A 20683-nucleotide genomic window follows, 5' to 3' on the forward strand; every position below is an offset into this window, starting at 1 on the left:
AAAGAATGTTCTGCTGTAACTTATGTAAAAGGTAGGTAAATAGATTTTAAAACACAGTCAGTATATGCACACCTCCACTTTGCTGCTAACCCTAAGGTCTAAACCATTCTATCAATATTCAGTCTTTGAACTTGGAGGAAGTTGAATACACCTACTGGAACACTGAGCCTGTCAAATCTATTCCATTACATTTGATCTGTATGTCTGTCAGTCTTTAATCAGTTTTTCTTGAAACTTGAATTAACAAAATTATTTTACTAAGACAAGAACATTTCAGTTGATCCAACACTGATGGCCATTTGGGGTAGACAATTCCAGATTTTCACTAACTGCACTCCTAAATGGCCCAGCTCATTGAATACAATGGAGAAAAACACACTATTAACTAATTTCCAAATCAAAAACACCTAAATAATAGTTGTGATGTTTTAATTTGAATAATTTGGCAGCACAGTGCCTCAGTGTTAGCACTGCTGCTTCACAGCATCAGGGATCAGAGTTCAATTTCACCCTTGGGCGATTGTATGTCTTCTCATGTCTGTGTGGGTTTCATCCGGGTGCTCCGGTTTCCTCCCACAGTCCAGAGATATGCAGGTTATGTGCATTAGTATTTGGAAATGCAGGGTTACAGGGATAGGGTGGAGGGTGAGTCTGGGTGGTATGCTCTTCAGACGATCAGTGTGGACTCATGGGCCGAATGGCCCGCTTCCATTCTATGGTGTAAAATGAGGCAACTGTCTTCAGAGGGTTAAAAACTATCGCTAGTTGAAAAAGAAAAAAAACAATGCTACATTTAAGTACACAAATAAAGTACCTGATAACTTCAGAAGAAAGTCTGTCGCAGAAATGTCTTGACTCAGGGGAAAGCCATCTTGATTGGCTGCAAGGTCAGAGGGTTCTGATGGATTTGCTGCACACTGCTGTATTCCCTCTGGTCTTTTGCCAAACACATGACTATCTGTTAATGACACACTGATGACATTCACATCACTGGGTTCCTCCTTAACTGATTTCAATGGAATAGCAGATACCTTGTAGTTTTCTGCTTTTGTTTCATAGAAAAGACGGTCCTGAATTTTTAATGTATTCTCAAGTAATTCTGTTCCCTTTTTCTTCTTATCAGCAGTCTCAATAGAAAGTGTCCTTGTGACCTCAGATTCAGTAATCTCTTCTTTGACCTTCACCTCTGTTCTGGGAAAGTGCTGATGACAGCGCATGTGAAGTTTTAAACTGAAATGACGAGACGAGGTGAAAGGGCAAAGCTCACAGTGGAAGGTTTCACCTCTGTCCTGGTGCTGATGAACCTGCTGATTGACAAAGTTGTTTGAAAAGGGAACGCGAGAACATGATAAAAGCTTCTAATATAAACCTTTACCCTGATCCTTCCCCAAGTAAAATGCAGACACCTTCAGAGTGCCTCATTAGCAAAAGAATCCACATAAGCCAAAGAATCAAATGTACTGTTAATTCAACAAAAAGGCTACAACAATTCCTGTCTCAAATTCTTGTACAATTGATTACCCATGACTTTACCTTGCGGTGCTGACTAAAATAGAATATCTATTTGAAAAACTATTAGAACAGGAGGCTCTCTGATGTCAATTGAAAAGACAAATCTGTTTTAGAGAAAATAATTATGGAGGAAGTGTTACAAAGTGGGGTTAGAAAAACTGAATGGAAAACAAACTTACATGCAAACCACGGAGCTTACCCAAAACTGTACAGGTTATATTACTCAAAACTACCTATCAAAATCAAGTTTCAATTTTAACCCATGTTTCTTACTGGCACTTCATACTAAGTAATCATAATTTTCTTTTTCATTTTAGGATCACAATTAACATCCACTGACGTTTCGAAACAGTAAGGATTATAGATTTGCTGCACGTGACTATGACAGGAGTTATCCCTAAGCGAATGCACTGTTTAGAAGAGTACTGTTGGAGTTTGCAGAAAAAAAAGTTACACTAAAACAAACACATCAGGCAATGAATCCCGAACATTAACATCTGTGATTCATAATGCAATCAGCGAACAGTAAAGTGAAAATGGCGAGATGTGTTTTAAGGCAAATTCCCATACTGTTGTATCAGTCTGCACTGCAGATACTATCCTGTCCAGAAATTGAGAGAGACTTACTAGCAGAGTTGCCAAAACTGCTCTGAAACAGAATTTGAGAGTCAACTCTCCTTCTAACCTCCAACTTGACAATAGGGCAGATGATCTCAGTTCATGCTCTCATTTTGGAAATAACTTCAAGATTCAGAAAACAGTGGATGACGAACGCAGGGACTAGAAAGCTAAGTTCTGCCAATCTATGACACAGCTGATTGGTCCTGTACTTTTGCAGCATTTCCAATATTATACAAGTTAAATCATACTGTATTTTAACCAACTTCATAATGACTGTCCCTAATGGTAAAATACTTAGCACTATTCACATTATCTTTTCTCCTGATTCCGTGCAACTATTGGTTTTCTGCAGTGGAGTGCAGCTGTTAAAGGATCTACATTGCTCAACGTTTTTATAACTCTTCCAATGTCATATACACTTGGATACACCTATCAGTAGGTGACACCAACTATACCCAATTGTTGGTTAAAAATTATATTGCCTTTTTTAGGAAATTAAATTGAATCATTTAGTGAAGCTGAACAACAAGCATTTTATTTCTTAGTATTGATTTTTACTTTGATAATTTACACACTAATTAGTTAAAATTATGGCACTCAAACATAAATTAGTTAAGAAATATTGCAAGAAGCTACAGCAAGCATGTTAAAAATAACATTAAAAATAATCTGATACTTTGAAGTTAGCTTTCTTTTACAGAAAGTATAACAGCTCAATTTCCAATTCAAATTTCAATTAAACCAGCAACAGAAGTCTATTTTAGTTCAAGTGCTTAAGCTCAATGTTCCATTACACGCCCAGGTTTAATATCGACTTAAATATATTCTAATTTCTGTTATCTGTACTGATAAAATATTCCACCAGGATAGCAATATACCCTGATTTGGTGGCTGGGTTGAGAAAGAGACTGTTAAATTGGCAGAACTTCTACCACTGAACCTTGTGTAGCAGCCCACTTGGGGTGTGGTGGGCATGTGAAGAAAAAATACAATCCCTTCACAAATCAAATGAACAGTGAATGGTCAGCAAGTTTTCAAGTGAAAACAGAAAACAACTAGTGCTCATGACACCAGGTCCCTGAAATATCTTCAAGAAAATGAGATGGCAGAACCACAGATTGAAAGTTGGTATTTTCCATTCTGCAGATTAAGATGAAAAGATGTCTGTAATTTATTAATATTTTAAACTTCTCTGCAATTTTATTTGTAGGACCACACTTAAAATGGCCATCTCTTCTAGGTCCATATGATTCACTCGCTAGTCCTTTTTCTATTTTCTTTGAAGATTAATTGTTTTTGGATAAACTACAAAATTGCCTACACATCATTCAGTTCTCATAATTGATCAAGTTTAAGTCTCAATGATTGCCAACGATTACTGAAGTTATCACTGTACTTATTTAAAACACCTACACTGTATTCCAAAAGTAAACAAGAAAAAGCAATAAATTTGCATTCCTAATCAGCTTTTATCAGCAAAACTCTTTCTCAGTAAAACAGTACATTTAGGTTACAAAATTACATCCTCACTTCATTGTACCTTCATGTGTGATTTCAGATTATCCTTGCGTGCACAGCGGAATGGACAGAGTGGACACTGGTGACTTTTTAGCCCCGTGTGAATCACCATATGACGTTTCCAGTAGCTTTTACGTTTTATAACCAAACCACAAATAGGGCATTGGAAGGATTTTCCTCCCTCTTCCTCGGAAACTGCAGAAGAAAATAAAACTTAGAAGTAATTGCTGCAGAAGTAATACACTTCAGTCTGGCCTATAATTCAGATAAAGACCCCAAAAAATTCCATGCAAACTCAAGCAGCAGAGTTGTCCAATCCTGTCCTTGGCTTTGTGTATTATATGCATACCTGCTCAAAGATCAGCCAAGTACTACTCTTTCCAAAGCTGCGCACCAAGAAAGGATCGCCCTCTGAATTGAGATTAGATCAGAATAATATAGTTTGGATTTTACTGAGAACTTGTATTATTGATTGCCTTTTATGTAGAAATTTAAAGCAAAGAAGGTTATGTTGAGTCAAAGGAGGTCATGTGAGAATGGGTACAGCAAAAGTTTGGTAAAGATAGCTTTAAATAAGGGCAACATGGAGAAACAATGCATTTTAGCAATATATTGGGTTGGGATATCTGGTCGGCATGGACCGGTTGGACCGAAGAGTCTGTTTCCATACTGTACATCTTTATGACCCAATGAAAATTCCAGGATGTGCGGCCTTTGACATTTAAAAATATACCAATTGTGGAGCAGAGAGGTAAAAGGATGGACAAGCAAACATTCAGAACAATCAAATGATTGTTGGAGGGGATAAGAAGAAGACCCAAACCAACATACTTTAGTGAGTACAAGGGGTGGATGAATGAGCCTTGGTACAGATTAAAACACAGGCAGGGTCTAAAATGAGCTCACAATTACAGACTGAAACTCAAGCAGTGTAGCACCCACTGACCCTTTGTTGGAACTACAAATAGCTGGGGGGGAAAGGGTAGTCTTTATATTGATGATGCAGAGTAAGGAGGAGAGAAAAAGAAATAGACCAAAGATTTGTTTCTCTTTGTCTGCCTATTCCTTTTCTCTCTGAACAACATGTATTCAATTCTTTACATCAACACCAATCAACATAAATATCATCTATTTCCAGTTCTGACAGAGTCACCGAACTTGAAACATTAATTCTGCTCGCGCGCTCTCTCTCTCTACAGATGTTGCCAAATCTGATTTTCTCCTGCATTTTTGGTTTGCGTTTCAGATTTCCAGCATCTGCAGTTCTTTGCTTTTATTATACCAGAATCGTCAACTCTAGAGATGATAAAGGGACGATCAATTTTTCAACAGCAGGTGAGCTGAGGCAGAGATAGGGGCTAATGGTCAATGAGGTGAAAATAAAAATTATTTTCAGAGTTTGGAAGCTCAATGAAGAATGAAATAGGGTGATGTCGCCATCTAGCTTTGCCACAGTCAATGACTGGGATGGGGAATGGAATTGATGGCACAGACACTGAGGTTATTGTGAGATCAAAGATATTGTCAGTGTTCCCAAGGTTTATCTGGAGGAAATAAGGGGTTAAAGATGGATATTGAACAAATAATCTGACAACTTGCTCTGGGAATAAACACTTTGCGATGGAATCAAAAATAATATAGAATTATACTTTTTTTTAGCAACACTAGCTCTTTTTTAAAAGAAATCTCCATCTCCAGCACTTGAGATAGGAAAACCTGGACCATATTGCAACCCATTACCAAATAGTTTACTAGTACTCATGGCAGAATTTCATATGTGCTGACTACAAATATTAAAAAAAGGTACACAAGTAATACTTCTTGTCAATAGAACATTATACTTCCTGGTTACCTAAATATAAATTCAACGTAAGCGTCTCTGCCTTTAATGTCTAAATTTAGGTTGTCTTGGTACAGCTAGAGAATACCAAAATGCATATGCACGACAAAAAAAAAATCAATTTACAAAAGATACCGAAATAAAAAAAGAAAACCATATTTGAACTTCAACTCATACTTTTGACAGCACGTACCTTTATTGGTTGACTTCAGTGTCTTCTGTTTGGCAGTTGGCATCAACATCTCTACAGGAACTGATGGAATCAGCTTTTCTTGTTTCACTTCCAAAGACTGTAAGGTGTCTCCTGGGATCAGTTGACCTTTTCGCTCAACCAACATATTCCCAGCAGCCCTTGCTGCAACTTCTTTCAGTAGTGCAGCTGATGAGGTCATTGAGGCCAGAGAAAGGAAAGTGCTTCCTGGACGCTTATGATCATGAGCAGAAGACAGGCTTCTTTCACTGACTTTCTTTGAGAGAGCAGCCAATGCAGAACTAGCAGACTGTTTTTCTATGGGGTTATAAGGCGATGAGTATGGACTAAATCTCACTGGCTCCTCTTCCCTTGAAAGACTTTTGTCCAGACGAACAGCATTTGCAGCAGCCTTAAGTTTCTGTGTAGCTGAAGCTGGTGATAAACTACAAGATGATGAATTTTGCAACCAAATATCCTGATTCCACATAAAATTGTTACTTGGACTAAAGTTATTACTTTGCTCCTGCTTAGCAGCTAACTTCCTGGCAAGAGCACTTAGTTGTAGTGCATGAGTGGATGATGGGGGCACAGGCAAAGCTGAACCAAGAGCAACTGCAGAATCATCTTTTTCTGTAGCTCCCAAATCAGGCTTGGCACTGATTGACCCAGCCTCCAGCAGACGTCTCAAGTTGCTACTCATAGGTTTATGTAATATATGGGATCCCATTTCGTGCAACAGCGGTGATGGAACAGGTGACAACGCATCCTGTTTGTCTAAAGTGTCTTTGAACTGTTCATTTTCAGAAATTAGCAGCTCCAAGGAGTTCCTTATGGGAGTTGTACTTCCCAAGGAGCTTTCTGGGGAGGTTTCCTCTTCTTGTAGTTTATTTCCAGGTGACACATTAAGGTGTTCTTGCACATCTAAATAGGAGATTTCAGAAGGAGTATCAGAGGCATTTCCAAACCAATTTTCCTCTTCACCCAGTTCTCCTCCTGCTTCATCTTCATTTCCATCTTAAAATGAAATTGGAACATGTACTATAGTCAAATATTATACAATATTGTTATTGTTATCTTATTTCTATGAGGTAATTTATCTGCACATATACGCGATACAACAGAAAAACCTAAATGTTCCCAGAATTCAAGAATCATCTTGGTTGATTAGTTTAAGACCATAAAAAGTCACGGAATAGTTATACCATATAAATATGCTGGGCTTGCACTGTTTGCAGTTTTATTCAACCTTGTTTGAAAATAAAAATCCAACTGATGTATTTGTTGAATACAGGCCCCTGCTGAAACAATAATTCTGGACACTACATTTTAAGAAGGTTGGCGACACCTTGAAGACGATGCAGGGAAAATTTACTAGAATAGTTCCAGGGATGAAGGACTTAAGTTATGCACAAAGACTAAAGATGATGATGGATTCCCCTTAGATTGGAAAAAGGGAAGGTAAAGTCATTAGAGGTGCTCTAAATTATAGGGGATTTATATGGAGTAAATAAAGAACTGTTTCCATTGGCAGGTGGTCAGTAACTTAAAGAAGCACATTTAAAAATAATTGGGAAAAGAACCATGGAGAAACAAACAAACTGTTTCATGCAGTGAGTTGTTCCCATTTGGATTAACTTGCCTGAAAAGGGCGGTTCAACAGTTAACAATAGCTTTCAAAGGAAAATGAGTGAATACCCAAAGACATGACACGACATTTGTAGGGCTGCGAGTAAAGAGCAACTGCCTCTCTTTCAAAATAAAACAGTGCGCCAAAATCGTAAGGCTTTATAAGTTGATGTAAACAAATGCCCCATAATATTAATCTTTGTTTTGGGTTTTGCCTCATCCAGCAATGGCAATGCTGATGCACCAAGTGCAGTACTCTCAAATAACTTAGAATAACATAACCATTTTCCAAGAATTCGGCAAGAGTGAAGATAATGACATGAAAGTGTATGGATGAAGTTCAACAACCATAATGAATTTAAAGCACTGCTTCTTATTGTCATCATGGGATGATAGTATATATTTTCAAAAAAAAGAGAGTAAACAGAAACTCTGCAAATTTAAAGCACAATTAAATCTGCATGTTGTTTATTCTCACATTGAACTTTAAACTTACTAAAGTTGTGGCTTCCCCTTTTGATATCATAAGCATATAAACAAATTATCGTCACTCTCTTCCCATAAAAGTTCAACAATCACAACTTTCTCTGCATGGGATGAGCAAAATGTTCAAATCAAACTGACACTGCAATTATCAGAGAAAGTGATTATTCTTTGATTCTTTTCCAAAAAAAGACTGGTTTCAAAAAAAAAAATTGAACATCTGTATTCTCTCTTCATATAACAAATGCAAAGTAAAACTGGTTGGCTATAGTGAACAAGTAATACAAGCAGTGCTCCTTACCCTAAAAGGAAGTTGAAGCTTAAATGAGTGAACATCTAACTAACCGACATTAGATGTTTCTTCCCACCTGCCATGGAGCAGCGTGTGAAATAAAGGTCAACAGTGAGATCAATATTTAGCACTGCTTCAAGTGTTGTGTTTAATGGCTGCTCATTCTAATGTTTAAAAAAAACACACCAGAAGTGGAGGCATACAGCTGTAGAGGTCACATAATTATATCAAGCCAATCAGGAAACTGGGTATAAAATGCCTTGCTCCAAATATCCCCCTTTCTATAAAGCAAAAAACAACACTATCATTTTCAAAGTTGCTCAATATCCATGCATAGCAAAGAAAATTACTCATTAACAAATTAGTGTATTAATTCTAATCGGTCTCATTTTTGTCAGTCTCTGCACTGCATGCAACACCTTAAATCATGCAAGGTTTGAGTTATAAAGAAAGACTGGATACGATGGAGCGTAGAAGATTGCGAGGCAATCATTTGGAAGCTTATAAAATAGTGAAGGGTATAGGTACAGTTAATGGTGGTTATCTTTTTCCAAGAATGGGGATTTTATGACTGGAGGCACATTTTTAAGATGATAGGAGAGGGTGGTTCGTGTATGAAATGAACTTTCAGAGGAATTTGTGGATGTAGGTACAATTACAACATTTAAAAGACATTGGGTAAGTACATGAATAGGAAAAGTTTGGAGGGATTTGGGTCAGGAGCAGGCAGGTGGGACTAGTGGGGAGGATTATGTTCAGCATGGACTGCAAACTTTTAGAAGGCATCTGGATGGCTACGAATAGTAAAGGTTTAGGGGGATATGGGCCAAATGCTGGCAAATGGGACTAGATTAATTTAGGATATCTGGGCGGCATGGACGAATTGGACCAAAGGGTCTGTTTCTGTGCTGTATGACTCTATGACAGTCTTCAAATGATATGCATGTGTTGCTGATGTTCCACTCACAACTACCAGTTTCTTGGGTGATTTTCCATCCCTGTGCAAGTATGGCTTCTATGGTATTGGTTGTTGCTAATTATTGGTTTGTTCAAAGTTTGGGTGAAGATTTGTAGCTCGGGTGCTCGTCGTTGTGGTTCTGTTCGCCGAGCTGGAAATTTTTGTTGCAAACGTTTCGTCCCCTGTCTAGGTGACATTCTCAGTGCTTGGGAGCCTCCTGTGAAGCACTTCTGTGGTGTTTCCTCCGGCATTTATAGTGGCCTGTCCCTGCCACTTCCGGTTGTCAGTTTCAGCTGTCCGCTGTAGTGGCCAGTACATTGGGTCCAGGTCGATGTGTTTGTTGATGGAGTTTGTGGATGAGTGCCATGCTTCTAGGAATTCCCTGGCTGTTCTTTGTTTGGCTTGCCCTATAATGGTAGTGTTGTCCCAGTCGAATTCATGTTGCTTGTCGTCTGCGTGTGTGGCTACTAAGGATAGCTGGTCGTGGCGTTTCGTGGCTAGTTGATGTTCATGGATGCGGATCGTTAGCTGTCTTCCTGTTTGTCCTATGTAGTGTTTTCTGCAGTCCTTGCATGGGATTTTGTAAACTACATTAGTTTTGCTCATGCTGGATATCAGGTCCTTCGTTCTGGTGAGTTGTTGTCGGAGGGTCGCTGTTGGTTTGTGTGTTGTTATAAGTCCTAGTGTTCGCAGTAGTCTGGCTGTCAGTTCTGAAATGCTCCTGATGTATGGTAGTGTGGCTAGTCCTTTGAGTTGCGGCATGTCCTCGTTCCGTTGTCTTTCTCTTAGGCATCTGTTGATGAAATTGCGCGGGTATCCGTTTTTGGTGAATACCTTGTACAGGTGTTCCTCTTCCTCTTTTTGCAGTTCTGGTGTGCTGCAGTGTGTTGTGGCCCTTTTGAATAGTGTCTTGATGCAACTTCGTTTGTGTGTGTTGGGGTGGTTGCTTTCATAGTTCAGGACTTGGTCTGTGTGTGTGGTTTTCCTGTATACCTTTGAGGTGAATTCTCCGTTCGGTGTTCTCTGTACCATCATGTCTAGGAATGGGAGTCGGTTATCCTTTTCTTCTTCTCTCGTGAATCGCATTCCTATTAGTGTGCCGTTGATGATCCCGTGTGTTTTCTCTATTTCTGTGTTTTTAATGATTACAAAGGTGTCATCAACATATCTGACCCAGAGTTTGGGTTGAATTTGTGGTAAGACTGTTTGTTCTAACCTTTGCATTACTGCTTCTGCTAGGACTCCAGAGATCAGTGAGCCCAGGGTGTTTGTGGACGTGCGGGACTGATGGTCATCTCATACTCTGTGCAGATGTGACATATCTTCCTAATCAATTGCCTGTATCAAGGAACAGCTTCTCCAGTTGTATGCAGATCATTGCAACTGCAGGCATGCATCAGGTTGTTCAACATGTACTGCATACAACTGAAATGATAATTGGTCTTACAGATGACAACTTGCTACATAGGCTAATTCATTAACCGCATTGAACATTTAGTCTGACTATCTCTTCTCTCTTCAGCTCTGCCCATGGCTTGGCTTTGCTTTTTCACTTTGATTGTCTTATGCTTCCTGATAGCAGTAGCTTTTATACAATTGGTAGAATGGTTAGGATATGGCATGACATTAGTCTACGAACTAGAATATTTCCCGTGCCCTCAACGTGGGTTGTCTTGTACAAGTCTATGCTGGATTTTGCTCAATTTCATTATGATTCCTTTGGCAATATTCACTGTCACTTTAGTCTTTCTATTCAATTGGGAATATAAATTAGAGATGATGCACAGTGCCCAACATCCCAATCCTTTACGATCCACTTAAATTCTGCACTTATGATAAGACGGTCATTCCCACTCGAATACCGTACCTAATACACAGTTGTACTTCTGGTTATTCTACAAACTCACTGGTAGTTCTTCCATACCAACCTGTCAAACTGTTAGCCAGAATAGAGTTGATAATAAAATGAATTCATTTCTGAGAGTGTGAAGAGGTACAATCCAAGATTCATTAATGGCCTCTCTGGGATGTCATAAGTACGAGTAGCTCTTGGGATGCATAAATCTACCTGTTACAAGCACTCTACCAGTTACTCTGATCCTTGTGGAGTCTCAGGTAGATAGGACAGTGAAGGCAGCATTGGTATGCTTTCCTTCATTGGTCAGAACATTGAGTACAAGAGTTGGAAAGTCATGTTGCAGCTGTCCAGGACGTTGATTCGGCCACTTTTGAAATAGTGTGCGCAATTCTGGTCTCCCTCCTATAGGAAGAATGTTGTGAAACTTGAAAGGGTTCAGAAAAGATTTACAAAGATGTTACCAGGGTTGGAGGATTTGAGCTATAGAGAGAGGCTGAATAGGCTTGGCCTGTTTTCCCTGGAGCATCAGAGGCTGAGGGGTGACTTTATAGAGGTTTATAAAATTATGAGGGGCTTGGTTAGGATAAATAGACAAGGTATTTTCTCTAGGGTGGGGAAGTCCAGAACTAGAGGGCATGGGTTTGGGATTAGAAGAGAAAGATATTAAAATGGACCTAAGGGGCAACATTTTCAAGCAGAGGGTGATGCTTGTATGGAATGAGCTGTCAGAGGAAGTGGAGGAGGCTGGTACAATTACAACATTTAAAAAGCATCTGGATGGGTATTATGAATTGGAAGGGTTTAGAGGGATATGGGCCAAGTGCTGGTAAATGGGACCAAATTAATTTAGGATATCTGGCTGACATGGACGAATTGGACTAAAAGGTCTGTTTCTGTGCTATACATCTCTATGACTCTATTTCTATCGTTATAGTTATACAACATGGAAACAGACCCTTCAGTCCAACTAGTCCATGCTGACCATGTTCCCAAACTAAACTCGCCCCACCTGCCTGCATTTGAGTCCACATCATTCCTTCTCACGTACTTATCCAAATGTTTTTTTAAACGGTGCTATTGTACCTGCATCCACACTTCCTCGGGCAGTAAATGCCACACACTGACTATTCGGTGTAAAAAAAATAGTCCAACTCTGCAACACCAGCTATTTGTCAGTTAACATCTCCCACATGCAACCCCATCACAGATGGGGTTTTTTTTGTAAATATATTTATTAGCAATTTTTTTTAACTTTACAAACATATAAAATTATTGAAAAATACAATCAATAACAAATACCAGTATAATAAAAAGAAAAAAGAAGTTACAATACAACTACTGTCTGCTAACTACTAACCTACCCTATAATACAAAACAAACCCTAACACTGTGCAAAGCAACACCAATAAATAAGGAAATAACTAATACATCAAAAAAACCCACAAAGTACAGAACAGTTATGCTCGGCGCAGAGTTCCCAAACAAAGGAATGGGAGCATTGTATATATACCCGTATTAACTCAGGAGACCTCATCCAGGGCCCAGGGCTTGACAAACCTAGCCATCCTGGTTAAACAAACGCCCTAGTTAAGATAACTGACAAATCTATTTCCAAATAACTCAAGTAGGGCTGCCATGGTCTGTTGTGTGGTGCACTACGTTTGTATATGTAGTTCTTCGACTCCTCAACTTTATTTAGTTGTGTTCGGCGTGTTTGTACCATGTTTGTAAAAAAATCCAAGGAAATGTGCTCCATAATTAATTTCCGCCATCCCAGCAAGCCCAGCGGGTTGTCAGAGACTCAGTTCATCAGAATATTCTTCCATGCACAGTATGCAAGAATATTAAATAGTTTCTTCCCATACCCATCTAAAGATGGTAAATTTGGTAGACCTAAGAGGAAAGATATTGGGTCTACTTTGAATTCAGTCCTCAATACCCTCCAAATCTCTCCCACCACAGTGCTCCAATAAACATGGAGCCTATGGCATGTCCAGAAGCAATGGGTAAGAGTACCTACACTTATTTTACATTTGGGACACACTGAAGATGCCCCTTTTTTAAACTTGGCCAGACAGTCTGGTGCCAGATGAGCCCTGTGTAGGACTTTTAACTGCGTAACGCAGGTCCTATTACAGATTGAGATCTTTCGAGCATTCTCCCATATGTTTTCCCATGTTTCAGAAGAGATCTCCACTCCTAGCTCTTGCTCCCAGAACTCTCATAACTGGTTAATATCCTGCCAGGCCCTGCCACCCAGCAGGCAATAGAGGGCACTAACCAAAAGGGTGCTTGTGGGACGTAGCAACAGCCTTTCCGTCTCGGGCTTCTAGGGCTTAATGAGAAGCGTAATCTTCTTCTGGATGAAATCCCTAACCTGAAAAAAACGGAAAAGATCTCTACTAGACAACCTGTATTTGCGGCTCAGTTGCTCAAAAGACATCATGATCTCCCCCTCAAACAAGTCTCCCAAACTAGAAACTCTTCTCGCTGCCCATAGTTTGAACCCCGAGTCCATCATCCCTGGTTGGAACCCTGGCATGACATCTTAGGTGTAAGTGGCGAAGTCTTGGATAAACAACCCTCACTCTGACGCATCGCCCTCCATGCCTTGACTATATGAATGACAATGGGGTTCCGGCAATGGTCCATAACTGTCCTCATCTTATTCATGAACAATAGGTTAATAAGAGGTCACTTGGTCTGGGAGGCCTCAATATATCCAGCCATACTGAGTTTGGATCACTACCTACCCTCAATCACAGGCAAAGGAGAGCAGGGAACTCAATAATACCTCTGATGTCTGGAAAATCAACTCCTACCCCACCCCCCCACCCCTTCCTTGTAGCAACTGAAATTTCGTAAGCTTGATGAGGGGCCGCCCAAGATGCCAAAGGAACCAAACCATTCCATAATCTTCCGCAGCTTTGACCTAGGAAACATTCTAGGGAGCATACGCATGGGATAAAGCAAACGAGGAAGAACATTCATCTTAATGAGATATTCGGTCCAGTCATGAAATTGGAAGAGCCTCCCATCTCTGGAGATCTCGCCTAATATTGTCGAGCAAGTGAGCAAAGTTAGTCCGAAATAACAGATCAAACTTGGGGTAATAAAAAATGCCTAGGTATTGGAACCCTGCCCGTGACCACTTAAAAGGGAACTTAGGGCCACCTTCAACTTCTGGCACATCCTTGAGAATCCCTAAAGGCATAGCCTCCAATTTTGCAAAGTTAATCTTATATCCTGAAATAGCCCCAAATGAATTGATACATTGCATCAAATGGGGTACAGAGGTCATTGGGTTCGATAAAAACAGAAGAACATCATCCGCATACAATATAATCTTGTATGCCCTCTATCCCACTTTTCCGGAGCGGTTATGTTGCTGACGAATGGCTTCTGCCAGCGGCTTTATCACCAACGTAAACAACAACGGTGAGAGGGGGCAGCCTTGCCAACTACCCCCCTACCAATCCTAAAATTCCCAGACTTCACCCAGTTCGTGGTGACCACGGCCAGACGGTGGAGACATAAAACCTCCACCCAACCCAAACTGTTCTAAGACATAAAAAAAGGTAATTCCACCCGGTCAAATGCTTTCTCTGCATCTAAGAAAATCACCAACCCCTGAATCGATCGTTGCTGACAAACATGGACCATATTCAGCAACTGTCTAATATTATTAGAGGACCTACAGTCCCTTATAAAGCCTGTCTGGTCCGCTTTAACAATATGGGGCAACACCTTTTCCAATCTCAGCACCAGGACCTTGGACAGAATCTTGAAATCTGAATTTAATAGAGAGAGATGGGCCTGTTTGAGGCACAATCCTCAGGAACCTTCCCCCTCTTAAGAATTAAGGAAATATTAGCTTCTCTCTCTTCCCACTCTGAAGTTGCCCAACCGCCTCCTGTAGTTCCTGAACTGTCAAGGGGGCATTAAGGAGAAAGGCCTGTTCCAAAGTTACCTCTGGGAGGTCCAGGTTCTTAAAAAAGGTCTCCATTTTAGCCCTCCTGTCCTCTCAGCCTTCCGACTGATACAATTCAGAGTAAAAGCTCTGAAAAGACTCATTAATCTTTTTAGCATCATATGTAAGGACCCTGGCGCTGTGTCTGATTGCAGTAATGGATTGGGGAGCATGCTTTTTCCTAGTCAGGTATGCTAAATACTTCCCTGGCCTATCCCCATATTCGAACAGCCTTTATCTAGCAAAAGCAAGTTCTTTCTTTGCATTCTGTGTCAGTATTGAATTCAAGGCAGCCTGGAGGGCCGTGATCCGCTGTAACTTAGTCACCAAAGGCCGTGCAAAATGTGCCGTCTCGACGGCTTTCAACCACGTCTCAAGTAGACGTTCCTCCTCCTGTCGTTTCCGGCTAGCCGAATTAGAAATAACTAATTCCTTAGCAAAGACCTTAGCAGTGTGCCATAGATGGACTACTAGCCGTGCCTGAATTGATAGTCAAGAATTCCTGAAACTCCTTCAAAAAGTATTCCACAAATTTGGAATCCTTAAGGAGAAAAACCTAGCCCTTCACTCTTGGCCTTAATCTCCAAATATACTGTCGCGTGATCGGAGATAGCTATATTCCCAATTTTACAACGCACAATCGAATCCAGAAGGGCTGAGGGAGCCAGAAAGAGGTGCCATTTATGTGGTTTTGAAAAAAAGGTGAAGTACCTGCCAGTAGGGTGAAGACATCTCCAAATATCCACTGGTCCCAACTTCTCTCATAAGTCAACCACCTGCTTGGCCTGCGAAGAAATATTTGGGGGCCCACAAGGCAACGTGCCCACTGTCAGATCCAAAGGACAATTAAAATCCCCCCCTTTAATAATGTGCTGTGTTATAAAAGCACTCAACTTCGAGAAAGCACTAATCAAAAATTTGAGGGGATGCGCCGGAGGACAGTAGACGTTTAAAATGTCATATTCCTCCCCATGTATCAGGGCTTTAAGTATCACAAACTGTCCCTGCTCACCTTTCACCTGCTCTAATAATGTGAACGGAAGATTTTTCTGAATAAGTACCACCACTCCCCTACTTTTAGTAGAAAAGAATGAAAAGAATACCCAGTCATAAACCCCCTGTTGTAATTTCAGGTGTTCCCCATCAAGGTGTTAACCCTTTCCCTCTTAAGGCTAGAGAGCACTTTTTTCCTTTTAACAGGCGAATGACTTCGCTTAATATTCCAGGTGCACCATTTAATAGGCCACTTAGCCATATCCCCTTTCAAAGACCCTTGAACCCCTCGGAGGGAGAACCCTGCTTACAAAGCGCCGAATACAATTAAATAAAGTTGAAGAACTATATGTACAAAAACTACTCTATCATAACTATAAACAACTACCAAAAAACTACGAAGAAAACCAACTATAAAACCTTGAATGGAAGGACTCTTCCCCCTGCCCATAGGGGGCACTCCCCCTACCCATCCCCTCCTTCACAGCTCCTTCAAACCCGGACTGTGCCCCAGCCTTAGGCCAGAAAAAAAAAGATGGTTCTTAAATCAACAGAAAAAAGAACAAGTCAGGATGAGCACTCCACCCATCCCTGGCTTCATATCACCCCTACTTGTAACTAAAAGAGAAACAGAACAAACCAAAAAACAGGGAGACAACAAAGAACATTCACAAAATTTCCCATCAGAAAATCCAGTTATTAAAAAAAAGAACAACTTATTCCAAGGTTTTCTCCCCCCTTTCCAAACAAAGAAATTATTAGGGAAAGAGGAAGGAATTAAAAAAAGGGAAAACTTGGGGAAAGAAGGAAAAGAGAACAAACATTAACCGTATTCTTCAGGCCAATCCGTCTATTTTAAAGTGTTGACAAAGTTTTTAGCTTTATCCGCTGAGTCAGATGTATAAGCTGAGTCCTCGTGGCTGAAATGGAGCACTACGGGGTACCTCATGGAGTACTGGATGCCCAGGGTCCTCAGCCTCTTTTTAACTTCACTGAAGGACTTCCTCTTTCAAACTAAAGCTGCACAGTCAATCTGCAGCCTGCTGGACTCGATGTGAAGGCCCAAAAACATCGGCAGCCAGCTTTCAAAGAAGCTGACTGGCTGCTGACCTTCCTCACCTTCAGGGAGCCCAACAATTCCGAGATTTACCCTCCGACCTATATTTTTGAGGTCGTCGATATGGTCTCAAGACCCACAACCTCTCGCTCCAGGAACTGGATCCGACTGGATGAGGACTCCATCGCAACTTCCGAGGCCTTAGTTCGACTCTCCACCTCCTCCAGCCTCTCCCCGAGGCCCTGGATCTCCTGCTCATGCTTCTGCAGCATGGATGCAATAGGTTGGACCTGGGCACAAATTTTCCCACAGATCTCCTCAATCGCAGCCCCAACTTTCAAGGTAAATCTCTCCATCGCCACAGCCAATTCTTGAGAGTCTGTCAGGTCCCTGATGGGTTCATGAGAGGCTGCTGCTGCTGCAGACTTTGGTGCGGTAGGTGCTGCAGGGTCCTCCCTGCTGCTGTTGCTCACTCCTTTTCCCTTCAGCATCCTTCCCACTCCCAAATATTAATAAATATATGTTCTGTAAGGTTTTAAACTAACAATTCCACCACATAGGTTGGCCAGGGGTGGCAAAAAACACCAGTATGCCTTGGCTGTGAGGCAGAGCTGTCCACAGCAGTTTTACAGAATCACTGCCATCTTGCTGAGTCCAGGTGTTCTTTTTTAAATGCCTTATCCCAATTTCAACTGTTTAAAACATAGTACATTTCTAATATTTCCAATCACTGAATGATGCAGGATGTTTGAGGCAGGGGTGACCACCGATACTCCTGCCGACTTCATCTGCAGGAAATGCAGTCAGATCCTGCTCCTCACAGAACGAGTTAGGGAACTGGAACTGGAGTTGGATGAACTGAGAATTATTCGAGAGGCTGAGAGGGTGATAGATAGAAGCTACAGGGACATAGTTACGCCAGAGAACAGAGGTAGCTGGGTAACAGTTAGAGGTGGGAAGAGGAGGAAGCAGGCAGTGCAGGAATCCCCTGTGGTCGTTCCCCTCAACAATAAGTATACCGGTTTGGATACTGTTGGGGGGGGACGGCCTAGCAGGGGTAAGCTTCAGTGACTGGGTCTCTGGCACGAGGTCCGGCTCTGAGGCTCAGAAGGGAAAGGGGGAGAGGAGAAGAGCGCTAGTTATAGGAGACTCTTTAGTTAGAGGGACGGACAGGCCGTTCTGTGGACATGGGTGGTTTGGATGGTTTGTTGCCTCCCGGGTGCCAGGGACCGAGACGTCTCGGACCGTGTCTTCAGAATCCTTAAGGGGGAGGATGTGCAGCCAGAAGTCGTGGTGCACGTTGGCACCAACGACATAGGTAGGAAGAGGGGTGGGGAAGTCATTCAGGAGCTCAGAGTTAGGCTGGAAGCTAAAAGCTAGGACGGACAGAGTCGCTATCTCTGGGTTGTTGCCGGTGCCACGTGACAGTAAGGCAAGGAATAGGGAGAGAGTGCAGTTGAACATGTGGCTGCAAGGATGGTGTAGGATGGAGGGCTTCAGGTATTTGGACAATTGGACTGCATTCTGGGGAAGGTGGGACCTGTACAAGCAGGACGGGTTGCACCTGAACCAGAAGGGCACCAATATCCTGGGAAGTAGGTTTGCTAGCACTCTTTGGGGGGGTTTAAACTAATTTGGCAGGTGGATGGGATCCAGACATAGTCCAGCAAGTAATATAGCTGTTTGTCACGATGTCCAAGAATGTAGGGAGGCTGTGGAGAAGGTAGCACTGACAGGAAGTACTTGCGGACACAGAGATGGGCTCAAGTGTGTATACTTCAATGCAAGGAGTATCAGAAATAAGGTGGGTGAACTTAAGGCATGGATCGGTACCTGGGACTACGATGTTGTGGCCATCACGGAAGCGTGGATAGAAGAGGGACAGGAATGGTTGTTGGAGGTTCCTGGTTACAGATGTTTCAGTAAGATTAGGGAGGGTGGTAAAAAAGGAGGGAGGGTGGCGTTGCTAATTAGAAATGGTATAACGGCTGCAGAAAGGCAGTTCGAGGGGGATCTGCCTTTGGAGGTAGTATGGGCTGAAGTCAGAAATAGGAAAGGTGCAGTGACCTTGTTGGGCGTTTACTATAGGCCCTCAAATAGCAGCAGAGATGTGGAGAAACAGATTGGGAAACAGATTTTGGAAAGGTGCAGAAGCCACAGGGTAGTTGTCATGGGCGATTTCAACTTTCCAAACATTATTGGAAGCTCTTTAGATCAAGTAGATTGGATGGGGCGGTGTTTATGCAGTGTGTACTGGAAGCTTTTCTAACTCAGTATGTAGATGGCCCGACCAGAGGGGAGGCCATATTGGATTTGGTACTTGGTAACGAACTGGGACAAGTGATGGGCTTGTTAGTGGGTGAACATTTTGGTGATGGTGACCACAATTCTGTGACTTTCACCTTGGTTATGGAGAGAGATAGGTGCGTGCAACAGGGTAGGTTTTACAATTGGGGGAAGGGTAAATACGATGATGTAAGACAGGATCTGAGGAGCATAAGTTGGGAGCATAGGCTGTCAGGGAAACATGTCGTGGAAATGTGGAACTTTTTCAAGGAACAGATACGACGTGTCCTTGATATGTATGTACCTGTCAGGCAGGAAAGAGATGGTCGTGTGAGGGAACCTTGGTTGATGAGAGAGGTTGAATGTCTTGTAAAGAGGAAGAAGGAGGCTTACATAAGGTTGAGGAAACAAGGTTCAGACAGAGCATTGGAGGGATACAGGATAGCCAGAAGGGAGCTGAAGAAAGGGATTAGGAGAGCTAAGAGAGGGCATGAAAAATCTTTGGCGGATAGGATCAAGGATAACCCCAAGGCATTTTATGCATATGTGAGAAACATGAGAATGACGAGAACGAGGGTAGGTCCGATCAAGGACAGTACTGGGAGACTGTGTATTGAGTCGAAAGAGGTAAGTGAGGTCTTGAATGAGTACTTTTCTTCAGTATTTACAAACGAGAGGGGCCGTATTGTTGAAGAGGAGAGTGTGAAATGGACTGGTAAGCTAGAGGAGATACTTGTTAGGAAGGAAGATGTGTTGGACATTTTGAAAAACTTGAGATAGACAAGTCCCCCCGGCCTGACGGGATTTATCCTAGGATTATGGGAGAAGCAAGAGAGGAAATTGCAGAGCCGTTGGCAATGATCTTTTCGTCTTCACTGTCAACAGGGGTGGTACCAGGGGACTGGAGAGTGGCGAATGTTGTGCCCCTGTTCAAAAAAGGGAATAGGGATAACCCCGGGAATTACAGGCCAGTTAGTCTTACTTCGGTGGTAGGCAAAGTAATGGAAAGGGTACTGAGGGATAGGATTTATGAGTATCTGGAAAGTCACTGCTTGATTAGGGACAGTCAGCACGGATTTGTGAAGGGTAGGTCTTGCCTTACAAGTCTTATTGAATTCTTTGAGGTGACCAAGCATGTGGATGAGGGTAGAGCAGTGGATGTAGTGTACATGGATTTTAGGAAGGCATTTGATAAGGTTCCCCATGGTAGGCTTATGCGGAAAGTCAGGAGGCATGGGATAGTGGGAAATTTGGCCAGTTGGATAGAAAACTGGCTAACCGGTCGAAGTCAGAGAGTGGTGGTAGATGGTAAATATTCAGCCTGGAGCCCAGTTACAAGTGGAGTTCTGCAGGGATCAGTTCTGGGTCCTCTGCTGTTTGTAATTTTTATTAATGACTTGGAAGAGGGAGTCGAAGGGTGGGTCAGTAAATTTGCAGATGATACGAAGATTGGTGAAGTTGTGGATAGTGAGGTGG

At 41.8% G+C, this 20683-nt stretch overlaps 1 protein-coding gene across 5 annotated transcripts in view; it reads right to left on the reverse strand.

Annotated features, from left to right (window-relative positions):
- znf827 (zinc finger protein 827) overlaps window positions 1-20683 on the reverse strand; it is a 127561-nt gene that overhangs the window by 88341 nt on the left and 18537 nt on the right. For 3 of the 5 annotated variants that reach the window (XM_087975834.1, XM_043699088.2, XM_043699071.2), the window contains exons 2-4: window positions 5685-6698; window positions 3674-3846; window positions 815-1307 (exon numbers count right to left, since the gene is read on the reverse strand). In XM_087975834.1, the coding sequence (XP_087831960.1) occupies window positions 815-1307; window positions 3674-3846; window positions 5685-6698 (1680 nt within the window). The remainder of the gene's footprint in view (window positions 1-814; window positions 1308-3673; window positions 3847-5684; window positions 6699-20683) is intronic. The other 2 variants (XM_043699079.2, XM_087975863.1) reach the window with 1 other exon arrangement.

The sequence above is a fragment of the Chiloscyllium plagiosum genome, unplaced genomic scaffold, assembly GCF_037043375.1.
Source record: "Chiloscyllium plagiosum isolate Xiang-an unplaced genomic scaffold, Cpla_swu_hap1 HiC_scaffold_1, whole genome shotgun sequence".
Taxonomy (NCBI): Eukaryota; Metazoa; Chordata; class Chondrichthyes; order Orectolobiformes; family Hemiscylliidae; genus Chiloscyllium; species Chiloscyllium plagiosum.